Source organism: Colletotrichum karsti, assembly GCF_011947395.1.
Source record: "Colletotrichum karsti strain CkLH20 chromosome Unknown Scaffold36, whole genome shotgun sequence".
Taxonomy (NCBI): Eukaryota; Fungi; Ascomycota; class Sordariomycetes; order Glomerellales; family Glomerellaceae; genus Colletotrichum; species Colletotrichum karsti.
The window spans coordinates 482,694-496,939 of NW_024065936.1; the positions used below are offsets into that span (position 1 = coordinate 482,694).

The 14,246-nt window shown below is 55.2% G+C and overlaps 5 protein-coding genes across 5 annotated transcripts; 2 read left to right on the forward strand and 3 right to left on the reverse strand.

Moving 5' to 3' along the window:
* Positions 1-2,327: 2,327 nt before the first annotated feature.
* On the reverse strand, positions 2,328-3,548 carry CkaCkLH20_09896 (sphinganine hydroxylase; the record flags this gene model as incomplete). The annotated part of the gene is made up of 2 exons (XM_038892611.1): positions 2,328-2,737; positions 2,834-3,548. The coding sequence occupies 2 exons, from the start codon at positions 3,546-3,548 to the stop codon at positions 2,328-2,330; spliced, it is 1,125 nt and encodes a 374-aa protein (XP_038742178.1).
* A 1,926-nt stretch (positions 3,549-5,474) lies between these two features.
* On the forward strand, positions 5,475-6,549 carry CkaCkLH20_09897 (translationally-controlled tumor protein; the record flags this gene model as incomplete). The annotated part of the gene is made up of 5 exons (XM_038892612.1): positions 5,475-5,684; positions 5,851-5,962; positions 6,060-6,197; positions 6,248-6,410; positions 6,465-6,549. 5 exons carry the CDS (start codon positions 5,475-5,477, stop codon positions 6,547-6,549), a joined length of 708 nt encoding a protein of 235 aa, XP_038742179.1.
* Positions 6,550-6,902: 353 nt separating this feature from the next.
* On the reverse strand, positions 6,903-8,192 carry CkaCkLH20_09898 (uncharacterized protein; the record flags this gene model as incomplete). Its single annotated transcript, XM_038892613.1, has 2 exons — positions 6,903-8,051; positions 8,115-8,192. The coding sequence occupies 2 exons, from the start codon at positions 8,190-8,192 to the stop codon at positions 6,903-6,905; spliced, it is 1,227 nt and encodes a 408-aa protein (XP_038742180.1).
* A 489-nt stretch (positions 8,193-8,681) lies between these two features.
* CkaCkLH20_09899 (uncharacterized protein) lies at positions 8,682-9,789 on the forward strand (the record flags this gene model as incomplete). The annotated part of the gene is made up of 2 exons (XM_038892614.1): positions 8,682-8,744; positions 8,809-9,789. 2 exons carry the CDS (start codon positions 8,682-8,684, stop codon positions 9,787-9,789), a joined length of 1,044 nt encoding a protein of 347 aa, XP_038742181.1.
* A 2,351-nt stretch (positions 9,790-12,140) lies between these two features.
* Positions 12,141-14,021, reverse strand: CkaCkLH20_09900 (uncharacterized protein; the record flags this gene model as incomplete). The annotated part of the gene is made up of 1 exon (XM_038892615.1): positions 12,141-14,021. The coding sequence occupies one exon, from the start codon at positions 14,019-14,021 to the stop codon at positions 12,141-12,143; it is 1,881 nt and encodes a 626-aa protein (XP_038742182.1).
* Positions 14,022-14,246: the final 225 nt, after the last annotated feature.

A 14,246-nucleotide genomic window follows, 5' to 3' on the forward strand; every position in this document is an offset into this window, starting at 1 on the left:
CGTCCCCGACTTTCCGAGGTCCCCGGATTGATTGGATCGCCGGATTCCCCCTGTCAGCGTAAGGCGAAGCTTAGCGAACTCGGGGGCCGTCGGCTGCCGACCATTCATTGGCTGTCGCGTCGCCAGTTCGAGAAACAGCACACCATCACGACGCCCAGGGTCCGTTCTTATTGGAATGAACCCCTGTTTACAACCAATCTCCCGGTTCTCCTGAATCAGTCCCTACGAGACATGAAAATTCACGATGCTTTCCAGTACGACGATTAAATGTCTCAAGAAAAAGCAATGCCGGCCTATTACAGTCCTACAACTTCAAGACACTGGACAAACAAATTTCCTGCGCGTCGTCTTGGCCAATAACGTTGCGACGAGCTCCGAGCGCTGCGAAGCTTGGTTGACTTTATACTGCTCGTGTGTTGCTGTCGACAAGACGTGTTTGTCGCATGGAGAACACGAGAGCGGATGATCTCCAAGGCCCCTGAGCTTACTCGGTAGCTGATACTCCGTTATTTCCGTCAAGTCCTAAGGGAGGCTTTCGAGTGCGAGTTGATGGTAACACATCTACCGCTAAGTGCAACATTGTTCAGAGTCCGGTATGGACGATTTGATGTCCGAAAAGGGCGGAGGAATGAGAATGTCTCACTTCATATTGGACGTCGATCTTTCTCAGCTACCTCCTGTCAATAGTGTCCTCCCCGACTCCCCGAACACGTCAACCCACGGTCGCGGCGACCCAAACGCCAGAGACTCCAGACGTAAATGCCCTCCTCCACCCCGTGGTGCGATTCCTGCCTGAACAGGGGCACGGAAGCCGCTGCGATCATGTCGCGCCCTCCAACGCGCGCCACATCTCGGGCGCTTCCTCTGCCGTTTCGTGGCACGGTCGTTGGGGGAGGAACAGTTCGATGAATGAGCACCGCGACAGGTCACAACGAACGGGGCACTGCGCCGTGCTGCGTCCTCACATGTCCCCTTTCCCCTGCGTGCATTGTGTCCTGCTGGTGTTACACCAAAACACTCGGACAAAATGAAGAAGATCACCAAGCAGGAGCGGCCGCACCAGCAATAATACATGCAGAGAAAATGAAAGCAACCCAGGCCAACAAACTGTAAACTTCGTCGTCGGATGATCACCCCTTTCCTGCCTTCCAACTAAGGCAGCGACGGGACTGCAACAGAACATCTCAAACGCGCATATCCTTCCTTACGTTCTCCATTGGGGGCCTGCCTGTCAAATCAGAACCTCGACGCGGGAATTGGCGATGACAGGTCCCCCAGACAGGCCAGACAGATAGATGCCCCAAGCGTTCGGACGGCCGAAGAGGCCGAACCCCCTCCTCCCCCGTCCCCTCGGAAGTTACGACTCCCAACTCCGACGTGGTCGCATTCATGATTTGTCGTTGGCTCATATCCATTGCCGGAGGCCGACGAGTTATTCCTCCTTTTTATTTCCATCCCTGCCCTAGCGTCAATGAGCCAAGCACCGAAACAACTCAGGAGGCAAAGTCTTGAATGAATTATTATCGTCCATTAGGTGTGATGTAATAAACCGGGTCTGGGGGAGCGATGACCTCGTGTCTCCCGAAACCCCCAGTGACTACGTTCCGCAAACAAAGGCGGCGCGGTTTGTGTTTTCTTACAGGAATGCCTCCTCCCGGCCCCTGGCATCTCGAAGGATGCGGGCCGCGACGAGAGATGCATAAAAGCGATGAAAGAGAGGCCTCTCGGATGCATCTCACGAGCATAGAACTCCGTCTCTCTCTCTCTCCCTCTTGCTGACCACCGTCCAAATATATCCAATACAGAAGCCCGGAGGTCCTAGTCTTCTTTCCCATCTCTTCTTCTGCTCGTGGGTCACAATACTCTCTTAACAAAAAAATGATAAGAACCAAAACACAAATCGACCTTGCTTCCCCACCCGCCATCGTTGCCTTGTGTTGTTGTTGTCGTCACATGAAAAGTAAAAAGAACGCCCGATCCCAATGCTTATCCCTAGTTTGATTGGTTTGTAATGGTAAAAAGTTGTGTTGTTTTTTGGTGTGCCTGCCTCTTTTTTGGGTCCCCGGATGATCCAAACCAGTGATCTCGACTTTCGCGTTTTAATAAGTGAGGGCGCGCGGCGGTTGTACAAGAGAATCGAAGTGAAGCAAAAAAGATTGACGTTGCACGGCTTGATTATAGGTTTGTTTCGTCGTCGAAAACATATGGTTTGGTCGGTCGTTCGGTCCGGGGGTTTTTTCTATCGCCTCTCCGTCGATTCGCGGGTAGGGTGGGGGGATATCAATGATTTTTTCCGTTTGTTATGCTCTTGCGCCTCCCTCTCTCTCTCATTCGGACTTAGCCTCCACTGCCTTGTGCTGCTTCTGCGCTTCCTCTACGCGGTTTTTCCTGCCGCCCTTGTACCTCGTGTCGAGGATGCGGTCCCAGAAGATGAAGAACGGCTGGGAGAAGTTGGTCTTGATGCCCCACGTCTGGTGGTGGATGTCGTGGTAGGCGGCGTTGTTGCTCGAGATGTGCTGGAGGGGGTCCCAGGGCAGGGAGTAGCCGCAGTGGTCGTCGACCGTCTTTATCGTCGAGAAGCAGAAGAAGACGAGGCCCTGGCGGGCGTTCATGCCGGTGAAAAGGAAGGCGAGGCCGGCGCCGAGGGTGTCGAGGAGGAAGCCCTCGAACGGGTGGTTGTAGAGGGCGCCGTAGGCGTAGGGGACGTAGAGGCGGTGGTGTCGCGAGTGGAAGGTGGCTGTTTGGGTCGTTTGTCAGTCTTCTGAGGCTCTTCCGGCGATCCCGGGGCGCGAGAGGGGTTTGCGCCGAGGGGCGAAAGGGGTGGAAAACTCACTGTACATCCACTTGTTGACGTGCATGAGGCGGTGGAGGAAGTACTGCCATGTGTCGAGGACGGAGACGGCAGCGAAGAGCTGGAATCCGGGGATGGCGAGCCAGTAGATGGCCTTGGCGACGAAGAGCTCCCAGGCGGCGAAGGCGGGGACGACGGAGTGCGATCCGTCGAGCAGCTCGGTGGTGAGGAAGGGGTAGTGGCCGCCAGCGAGAGCGCCGGCGAGCAAGGGGTGGCCGGAGGCGGACATGTTCTTTGAGATGGAGGCGGCGTTGAGGCCGAGCAGGCCGAGAAGGGTGGGCAGGGCGCGCTGGGCGAGGCGGACGCGGGTGGCCCAGACGGCGACGTCGTGGTCCTCGCGGCCGACGGTCTGCTCGTCGTCGATGAACTCGAGGAAGACGGACATGACGATCTGGATCAGCTGCTGGATCAGGACGTCGCGGGCGACCTCGTAGCGGGAGACGTGGTTGCGCTTGGAGATCTCCTCGGGGGTGTGCAGGCGGTACTGCGGCCAGATGTCGTAGACGTCGATGAAGTGGAAGAACATGGACAGGCACCAGTAGACGACGATCGGGAGGAGGACGTTGAGGTAGCTGTCGGGAATCCCGGGGATGAGGTCCGGCTTGGGCCTCAGCGTGTAGGCCGGAAGGGGCGGGAGGTCGGCCGCGGCCGACGTGAAGTTGAGCGCCATCGTGGGAGGGACTGTTTCGTTCACCATGGCCGGTGCGATTTTGGCAGTGTGATTAGGTTGGGCAATTGGCGATCGGGTTGGAGTCGTTTGCCGTGTAAGAGGGAGGGAGTTTAAAGGAGGGTGTTGTTGCTTTTGGAGGTGAGGTTGGCTGACAGCGGTTCGGTCGGTCGGTCGATCGGGTTTAGGATGGGAGCGAATTAAGAAGGGAGGGCGGGGAGGAGGGGGGGCGAATGGCACGTTCGTGGGTTTAAAGGAGCGGATGGGATGAATATATGAAAATGCCAATCTTCTGGGGTGCAAATGCAAACAGGGCTGAGACGAAGAAGTCGGCAGACTGGTGGCGAGTTGGCTCGAGGTTTCACTAGCTTTGTGACTAGCTTAGTCCTTGTTCGCAATGCGCAGGAGGGAGAAAAAAAATATTACCACTACAACAACATGCGCGCGCGCGATGAGTAAGATCAGCAACAACAGACAACAGCAGCTAGCCGTTTTTTTCCCAACCTTTGGACTGGAGTGGCCGCTCGGCGCTTTTTAATGAAAAGATCGATAGGCAACGGTCTTAGCGGCGACGGCGGAAGCGCGGGCGGGCAATTTTTTCCCCTTCTCGGAGGACGGGCTCCTCTCTCAAGGCGCTGGGCGCTGGCCGCTGGAGCCATCGCCCCAACCCCAAGAATGATGCGCTTTATCAATCTCGCTTGTGATCAGGCGCGGGCCTCTCGCCTTTCGACCGTCTCCCGGTTTTGCCACGGATCGAACCACCAAATGCCGTTGCGTTGGTTTGTCCGAGGGGGCGATCAGCTGAATGGGCTTTCAAAGGGTGATTTCCGTGGGTCGACTGGTCTGAAATGCCGACACGATGCTATTCTACAATTGCTTTGCTCTGGTTTCTCTTGTTGTTCTTCTGTTTCCGCATCTTCTGTTGCCTGTGACTTACACTGCGATGACGAACACGCACCCACGAGTCTACTCGCGTAATAATACGCGGCGGGCATGCCATGTTGTCATAACTCTATTACCCTGCGCGGCTTGCTACGCTGCCGTGTCAGGCCACCGGGCTCCCCCCTGTCGCTGCCGTGGATACGCGGACGACTCGGCGGCTTAAGTAAGCCCGATTCACCGCGATTCGTATTTCTGAGTGGTCAGGCCGTAATTGTATTGGTGTCGACATGAGTGGGCTTAAGTAAGCTCCATCCAGCGCATCGTGATGATGCGTCCACTTCATCCGCTCAAGAAGGCCTCTTTCGGTGAGACCGTGAAATGAAGCCGGCAAAAGAGTGCATGTTCTTCCATTCTTCATTCTTGAGAACGATGGCTTGATATTGAAATTCGCTGGACTGGATGAATTCTCCTTCTGTGAGGCACTAGGCGCCGTCACAGCTCCATCGTTCTACTTCTAGAAAGACGGTCCACAATGTCAAACCCAAGACCAGACGACAGTCCAGGTTCATGTGACACGCAGAAGACCGGCAGATCAAAGATCGGGCTGGACTCACCGCTGTCAGAAGCCCGCTGTGCGCAAATGAGGATATCCCAGCTTCAAACGTGGGACACACAGTGGATATCGCCCCGGCCTTCAGCGGCTGCGGCGCCGTCGCCTCGTCCACCACCGCTGCTTGTTAGGTAACATGCATCTGAATCCGATGCTGCTGTTGCAGTCGCTCTCTATGTGCTAAACACCATAAGAAGACGCAGTTAGTGCCAATCGCCGGAACAACAGTAGATGAGCCTCACTAGAGGCAAACACTAAGCTGGGATTTCGTCAGGTTGATATCTAAGGTACGGATACATTCCAGCAGATCAGGCTCGCCCGCATCTGTGAATGAGTGAGTTCCTTGGGTCCTGCTGGACCCACGTCTTGTCCGCACGTTCTCGCCCTTCGGGGTGGCCGCCGCTCCGTTAGCCATCTCCCAGCATCTCCCGCGAATTCCTTAACGCACATCCGTCTGGATATCGATGCTAGTCCGGAACCGGCTTAGCGCTGAAAACCCCACCAAACACAGTCCTCCCACTTGCCAAATTTGCGAACACTTTTCGCCCTTCAAAAGCGACCCCCCCTCATCCTCCTCTTCTCTAGACCCAGGCAACGAATTTCCGTTTCGCAGTCTCGTTCATCCTTTTTTTACCGACCTTCTCAGACAAACCGCCAAGATGATTATCTACAAGGTACGACATTCCCTTCTGGTTTTCACGATGACACTTCTCTCAGGCCTGCGATGCTTGCTCTTCGCACCGCTGTCTTTTACCCCGCCATTGGGTCGGGGAGAAAACAAAAGACGAAAAATTGTGTTCCAGATAGAAGTTCCATGCTGACGAGAACCGCACCGAATAGGACATCCTTACCGGAGACGAGATCATCTCGGACTCCTACGACCTCAAGGAGGTCGGTGGCGCTGTCTACGAGGCTGACTGCGCCATGATCACCGAGGGCGCCGTCAACGTCGGTTCGTGATACCCCTCTCCAGCCCCTGGGCGCTTACCCCGCGCGCAGTCTCCAGGCTGTAGCGAAGCGAACGCAGTTTCTGACGAGGACGCCTATAGACACTGGTGCCAACGCTTCCGCTGAGGAGGCTGAGGAGGGTACCGAGGACGCCGAGGTCAAGGTCAACAACATCGTTCACTCTTTCCGTCTCCAGTCCACCTCCTTCGACAAGAAGGGCTACTTGGCCTACCTCAAGGGTGCGTTGAACAATACCCTGTCTTTATACAGAAGCTAATGCCCACCGCAGGCTACATGAAGGCTGTCAAGACTAAGCTCCAGGAGAAGGGTGCCGATGAGGCCAAGATCAAGGAGTTCGAGACCGGCGCCTCCAAGTACGTCAAGGAACATCTCCTGCCCAACTTCAAGGACTTCGAGTTCTACACCGGCGAGTCCATGGACCCCGACGGAATGTAAGTTTTTAGTCACTCCAACTGCCCGAGGCCCGCATGCTGACAGCCGTTAAGGGTCGTCCTTCTCAACTACCGCGAGGACGGTACCACCCCCTACATCGTCGCCTGGAAGCACGGTCTTGAGGAGATGAAGGTTTAAAAATCTCGATGTGGATGTCCTGCTTTTAAGGTTTTTGTCGGTGCTGGGCCCATTTTTACGTCTAGACACCCTGCTACAGCGTCCATCTGCTTTGGCATATATCCCTTCAGATCCTTAGCAAGCAAAAAAGTAAAAAAAGAACACCCGGTACTGGCCGTAATCCTTGAACGACCGCTTGATGCTTCAATGAACTTCGAAATGCTGCTTGGCCTTATTCAATTCCCGAATAGTTTATTCACAGGCTATACCCCGCAGAGTGGCCTGACTGACCATAACAAAACGCCACGAATGCATGTCTTATGTAATGATACCCCGCCTCTGTTGAACACACGGCCGTACAATCTACTAAGTACTCAAAAAGTTGGTTTGGTTGCCAGGGGAATCGGAGGTGGTTCGTCGTCGTCGCCCGCGCTGGACGCCGACGTTTGAGGTGCACCGCCAAACTGAGGCTTCTTCTTCGGCGGGGGAGGCGGAGGCGGCTTCTTCTTGCCCAGAGCGTTCACCAACGCTGGCGGGGGAGACAACGGGTTCGAGGGAGGATTGGTGGTTCCTGTTTGCTGGTGTTCGCCGGCCTGTCCGCCAGCCTGCCCGGCGTATTTCCCTACCTTGTCGGCGATACCGTACTTCTGGTTGAGATTGTTCGCGCTCTTGACACCCGCAGCGACCTGTTCTCCGTGTCGTTGACGGAAGTTGTTAAATGTAGATGCGGCGGAACGCGCGTCCTTCATGGATACAGAGGACGGGTCCTTGTGAAAATTCGACGCCGTGCGGAGTGCCGCCTGCTTCTGCTCCATCGTAGTACCCTCAGTCGGCGGCGGCGGCGGGCTAGCCGATTGCCCTGAAGACTTGCCCAACTTCGAGAAGCGATTCTGCAGCTCGCTCATCTGGCCTGCGCTAGGCGGCGAAAAGGCCCCTGATCTCGGGGGCGGCGCGGGGCTGCCGGCATTGGAGCGGGTCGGAGGCTCGGGGGCGGATTTTCCGATTCCTAGCGACGGCACCGATATACCGGCCGCTCCTAGCCTGTTCATCGCGCTCTGGTTGAGATATCCGCCGCCGCTGGATGTCGGGGGCGGTGCGGGAGCAGACGATAAAGTAGCTGTGGATGTTGCGGAGGGCGTTCGGGGTGGGAGTCTCGGGGGCAGTTTTGGCGGTGGCCGAACGGCCCCTTGGTCTGGTGCCGGTGACCTTCCATCGGCACCATCTTTCCGTCCCGGCGGCGGGGGTAGATGGGCGGTCGATAGGCCGGTCGTATTAACGCGGAAGGGCTGCGGCGGCGGCGCCTCTTCCTCCTCTTGCTGTTGCTGAGAATAGCCACTCGCGGCGTCGTACGGCGGAGGCGGCACACCAGGTGAGGTTGCGTTGGATCGCGGAGGCGGAGGGAGGGGCTGGCCCGGCACTCGTCTCGGCGGCGGTGCGAATGTCGAAGGATCTTGGAGGGACGACAGCGGCCGGGCGACGCGCTCTTCCCGTTCTTTTTCCTTGTTCCTGCCCAGAAGCCCGTTCTGTATCACTCGTCAGTTCACCCATCGCGTAGTCTCTCTTCCCAATCCGTCGGCAAAACGCACCACCTGGCCCTTGAGCGTGGTTCCCTCCTTCTCGGGATGCCAGCCATTTTTCATAAAGTTACCGAATCCGGAAGACATATTGTCGGGCTGTTTACCTCGAACGCGGAAACTTGGATAATCAACGGAACACCCGATGAGGAAAACGACAGATTTGAACCGGGCCTGGGCGGTGATGAAAAGGAGAGACAGGCTTGTCGGGTTGTGCAATTAATGTAAAAGCGTCCGGTGGAGGTTAAAGCGGTCCATTGCTCTTCGTCAGCGCTCAATCCTGGTTCGTTGCGTGACGTCGCCTTGAAATGCACTACGGGCAGGTGTGCCCCACCCTAGTCACTATTGGGCCGCTATAGGCTCGGGCGGTCGGGCGGCTGCCAGGCCGGGAACGGGCAGATAAACGTGCTGGACGCCTTGCGATTCAGGCGCGAAGAACGCCCCTCCCTACTGCCCTGGCTGAGGTGTAACACCGAACCTGCCTGGACCAAATATTGACTTTCGTCGCGTCAGTCGCGTCTTCTGATTGCTGCTGACTGCGAACATCCCCACCGATTGACAACATCACCACGGTCTACAATGGCCCAACCCAACATTATCGATGTTGAGCTATTGACGGAACATCTCGGATACGCGCCCATTGTAAGTTGACACCATCGAGCGTTCGTCGCATTATTTGATGGATGTGAGACTAATCAGACGGCAGTCGCTCCTCGACAGTATTATCAACAATGTGAATGCGGTAGCCGACAAGACGCTCGATCGCGTCGAGCAAGGTCTTTCAAATGCCTCACCAAAGTCTCTGGGCTTCGAAAAAGCACTGAAGCAGAAGAAGAAAGCGAACCCGCACGCAGAACTACCCAGCATCGAAGAGACTTCAAAGCTCGAAATTATGGATGGCGTCCACAAGCTCGAGACCCTGCTATGCGCCGCCATCGACAAGAATTTCGACAAATACGAGTTGTATGTGATGAAGAACATCCTGGGTATCCAACCCGTTCAACGCAATTGGATGCGCCTAGCACACCACCACGGTCTAGACTTCACGGCAGGTGCGCACGAGGATGCACCTACGAGAGAGGGCGTGGACGCTCTGAGGCGGAAGCTGCAGGCTAGCCAACGGCTGAATGTAATGCTTCAGTCAGAACAGGCGAAGAACGCAGCGCTCTTAGCAAAGCTCAAAGATGTCGTCGGCGGTAAGCCCGCTGGTGCCAGGACATCGCTGGGAGCCGTAGAGATCAAGGTGGAAGCAGCAGACGACAAGGCACCGTTCCAGTTCTTGCATAATAAGGGCGATTTGACGGAGGGCGATGCGAAAACGCCGATAACTACGACAACGGCTTTTAACTTGTCGCAGCTGCAGGCGCTGCGAGCCCTGTCGACTTCCTTACGAAACATCATGCCCGATCTCAAGGATCCATCGAGTACCGAGGACGGCCCGGAAAACAATAAGAGCTGGAGAAGGGAGAGACTCGAGTATGTCGAAGGCGAGACAAGGAAACATCTCGAGAACGTCAGGGGTCTTGAGCTAGGCAAAGATGGAGAAGTGCGAGATGGTGAATGGCAAGGCGAGGGCAGAAAGTTTGCCAAGGGTGAGGTCGAAGGGTTGGAAAGCGTGGTCGCTGCTCTCGGGGGAGCCTCTGGGGAAAATGCTGCACAAGATTCTGACGCCATGGATGAATCATGATCCATTCGGGTCTTGTTTGAGCTACGAGTAGCTCGGTATACCATTGACACGACGGATATCGCGGCAGTGACTTCGTCTCGCAATCACGGATCCCAAAAGGCCAAAGAGGAGCCGAGATCTACTCCCCAGGCTTACCTGCGACCGACGCTCAGATCCAGCATCAGCGGTTCAGACATATTAAACGGCTGTCGTCAACTGTCACCAACGCAAAGGGCAGTACCGGAATTGGCAAATTGCTGCAGTCAGCGGGCCAAGCATACGAGCGGGACGACCGTAGCGTTGTATCGAGTAATCTTGGAAGCCGCCTCAGGTACGAGATGCATCATCAACACATACACGGGCCGCCCAGGTCCAGTCACGCGACGCTGGGGAGCATTGAGTTACCGAGGCCGATTCGGCAAAATCTTCGAGGAGACGAGTACACAGCACGTCGCGAGTTTGAGGTTGAGACACCACAATTAGAACGTAGGAGATCGAGCCAGGATCGCCGCGGGATGAGGAAGACGTAACGAGCCGAGTTACAAAGAACCAATTAGCGAGAGGTCCAAAACTTCTCGGAGGAAACAAAGGCGCAGGTTGTTCACAGTGTTAGATAGATCCAGTCTCTTGAAGTGGCGGCTTGAGGACGAAGAGGACATACGTCCATTAAGCGAGCAAGAATATATGTAGCGTTCAATGCATTTGAAGTTGGACTTTCTAAAGAAGTACTGTGACACGAAATATTGTACGCCTGGTCAGTCCTCCACCAGTCGGAGGCTGATCCGGAGTTTATTCCGTAGTCGTGTCAGCTCCATCCAAAGTGTTTATGTGAAAACCATCTCCATAAACACAAAAAGATGTACGTCGAGCCTTCCCGATACTCGAATTAGCCATCGCTGCAAGCGTCGCAGAATAATTTCCACTGGGCATGATACTGGAGTCGGCGATCTCAGTCCACGGCAGAGTACCTGGTCCGCACGACCCTGGGCACATGAGCATCGAAGGCCTCCCAAAACCCCAAAGTCTTTGAAATAGTATTGAGACAATATCATTAGACTGCGGGGGTTTGTCGTCAACGTCGAATAGGGAGTAAAGCCCAAAAAGGGTTCTCACCAACGACATTGCAACAAAAAGGGGGGGATACTAGATATGAGAAGAACAAAAAAACAAAACAAAGCTCGAGTCAAGCGTTCCAACAATGGTTCGAACCCTCGACTTTAAGAAACACCCCTTCACTTGAAGGCGTGAGATTTCATACCGAGTTCACACTAACGGACCAGGGCGTTATACCTCTAGACCACCGGGGGTCCTTCATCGGGCTCGGTTGGGGGAGAGGGAGGGTATGGGAAGTCTAGGTAGGGTGGCGGAGATTTCGGATGGGAGTGAAAGAAAATAAAGTGTGAGGGCGAGGTACCTAAGGTGTTGTCCACGGTTGAGGAAGGCGCGATCCGGATGTGAGGAAGGAAGGTGCGAAGGGTTGGGTGGGTTGGAGAGGTGCCTTCCCTTTCAGGCTCTGGTGGACGAGACCGGGACGGGACGTCACCAGCAGGATATGATATTCCGCTACCTTGGTAGCCAAAGTGAGCTTATTGCTGTTTTCTAAACGACCTTTGGCAGTCGTAATGACTTGATACGAACACTGGGATTGGCATTGCGTCTCGGCCCCCGGAGAACCTACAGTACGAACAAGGTCGACTTTTAGCATCGAACGAGTGCATCTCGAAGAGGGATTCGCTAGGAGTTAGACCAGAAGGTTTACGAAGATAAATTGGTGGCTATAACATTTCACCGTGTCTTTCCTGAGTTCTGATCTGCTGCTGTTATGATTTCCTGCCCGGAAGGTACGTCTATCAACCTGACCCATACAGCTCTCGTATATCGATGCCCTTAGTCTAGCCTACCAGTGAAAGTACTTCTGTCGTTGGTCGTACCGCTTTTGTCTTATTGGGAATTATTGGAGAGTTGAATGCCACTAGCATAAAAGAATGAGGATGAATTGCGTGAACTGTCATAGCTTCTCTAGAGCCTACGGTACCAGCTCGCATTCGGAATTCAGAAAGTGAGGCTTCAACAAGCCCTTGTCTGGTAGTGTTCTGCCTCAGATCAACAAGAAGAGGCTGGAAGACGATCGATGTTGACATACCCTTCGAGTTCGTGGCGAGGACAAAGCACATCGAGTTTGGAATGCACGAGAAATAGTCGAGTCATCTCGTAGTCGTGGATTTGTAGCTGGCGTGAGCCAGCCTATGTACCTAATTCTCAATTTCAAAACGCCGCACCGTAGTTATAGCTATTATGCATCCGTACCCAGGCCTGTACCTATGAACACCAAATAATGTAACGAAAAAAACAATCTGTGTAACACCCAAACCTCAAATCTCCTCGCTCAAGCCGTCTGACTGACGATCCCACTTCTTACACCATCCAAACCAGTACCTCTTCCGGCACTCGGGCTCTCCGGGCGCCTTCGTTGGATCCGCAGTGGGAGTTGCACTCGGCGCCGCAGGTGCTGAAGTGATGGGGTGGGCGGTGGTCGCGGCAGGAACAGAGGCCGTGGTGGTAGACGTGGCGTCCCTACATCCCCAGAACTTTCCGGGTGTCATACAAGTAGTCGTAGAGGTTGTGGTAGTCGTGGTCGAAGTCGTGGTCGTAGTAGTCGTTGTCGTCTTATCATTGCATCCAAACCATCCAGGCGTCTTACAAGTTGACGTCGTGGACGTTGAAGTCGAAGTAGTGGGACCAGGGGTGGTGGTCGTCTCGTCCAAACAACCCCACCAACCGGGCGTCTGGCAAGTGGCTGTGCGAGTGCGCGTCATCGTTGTAGTCGTAGACCTCGAAGTGGTGGTAGTCTCTGTGCCATTGCTCTCGTACATCTTCCAGTTGACGCAGTCGCGGCACTCAGGGGTGGCCTTGCACACTGGGACGTCGTCGTACTTCATGATCACGTCGTGGATCACCGACCGAATCTTATGCGTTCCAATGCCGACTCGCCAGCCCTTATCCGCAACGACGTCGTAAACACACTCAACACCAGAGTGACACTGGGATTCCATCGCGTATCCAGCAAAGGAACAGGTTGCTGTAGCCCCATTGCATGTGCCGATGTAGATCGGATCCGCAGTGTGGCCGAAGTGGAAAGCACCGGTATTCTCGCGGGCCTGGTGGACCATCTGCTCTGCTCCTGGGGGCACAGGCAAACCGAGCCTTCCGGCAGCCATCGCCTCCGGTACGGCTTCGAAAGTGACAACAGGGACGCCGTAAGTGAGTCCAAGGAGGGAGCTAACCGCACCACCAAGAGAGTGTCCAGAGAGCCAGATATTCGCGTCAGGGAATATTTCGGTAACGTTGGAATATAGCTCCTTGGCCGCAGTGTAGTATCGGTGCTCATCCCGGAGCGCTTGAACGACGCAAGTGTTGTTGCATGAATAGGTGGACGTGGCGCAGTCGCAAACTTGATGCCAGGTCCACTGGCCCTGCTGAGCACAGCAACAGCTGAAGAAGAGATTGTCGTTGACCTTGTCGTTGGTGGTGGTGCCATCTCCGTCGAATACGGCCGGGGACGTGCCCTTCAGTCCGATAACAACGGTCGAGTTCGTCGCATCTGCCCAGATGTGTCCGCGCAAACCGTCGGTTTCCCATCCAAAGTCCGCGCTCCTGTTGTACGGACCACCGACCTCTTCCCAGTCCGCCTGTCCCTCCTCTTCGACGTATGCGTTTGCAGCCATGAGTGCAAGACTCAGAACGGTTGCCTTGTTTGTAACGTCCGGTCCGGGGACTTCGTCGAGCGTCCACATCGATGGCGACATGATGTTTACGTAGCCGCGCTGTCGAGCTTCGGTGACCATGGGGTCTACAACGGAGGGTCGGCGGTCGACAAGTCGTTCGATCTTCATAGGCGAGCTTCGAGCCTTCAAAGGCATGACCTTCTCCTTCTCGTAACCATCCTCCGCCGCCAACCAGACTTGGCTGTCAGCGTCTCCGGCGTGGTGGACATCCTTCCGTCGGTGTAGCTGAGGGTGGCGATACGTGCCGTGATGGAAAATGTGTCGTAATGTAAAGAGATGATCGTCTTGGACGGGCTGTGGAGTGCTGGGTGGAAGCAGCGGCCCAGGCGGGAGGACTGCTTGTTCGTTGTGGGAAGCTTCCCCAACGGATGCCAAGGTTGGCGATACCGCGAGGAACGATAAGAGCAGCTGGGCCGTGACTCTGCCAGCAGAGGTGCATTCGCCCGGTTTCCCTAGTTTTAGCCGCATGTTTGCTTGGTTGTTTGCAGGTTGGGGAGAAGTGAAGCTGGATAATTAAAGAGTGTGGGGGAGTGTGCGGTGTGGCAGATATGAGTGTTGGGGAGGGAGGGCGAAACGGAATCAATGATGCCGACGTTGAGATGCGAAGATTCGCGTGCCCATGTCCCGTTACCGATGACAGCATCAGGTGGGCGGCTGGGTGTTTACGTTGCGTTGCCTCCGAGTCGCGGAGAG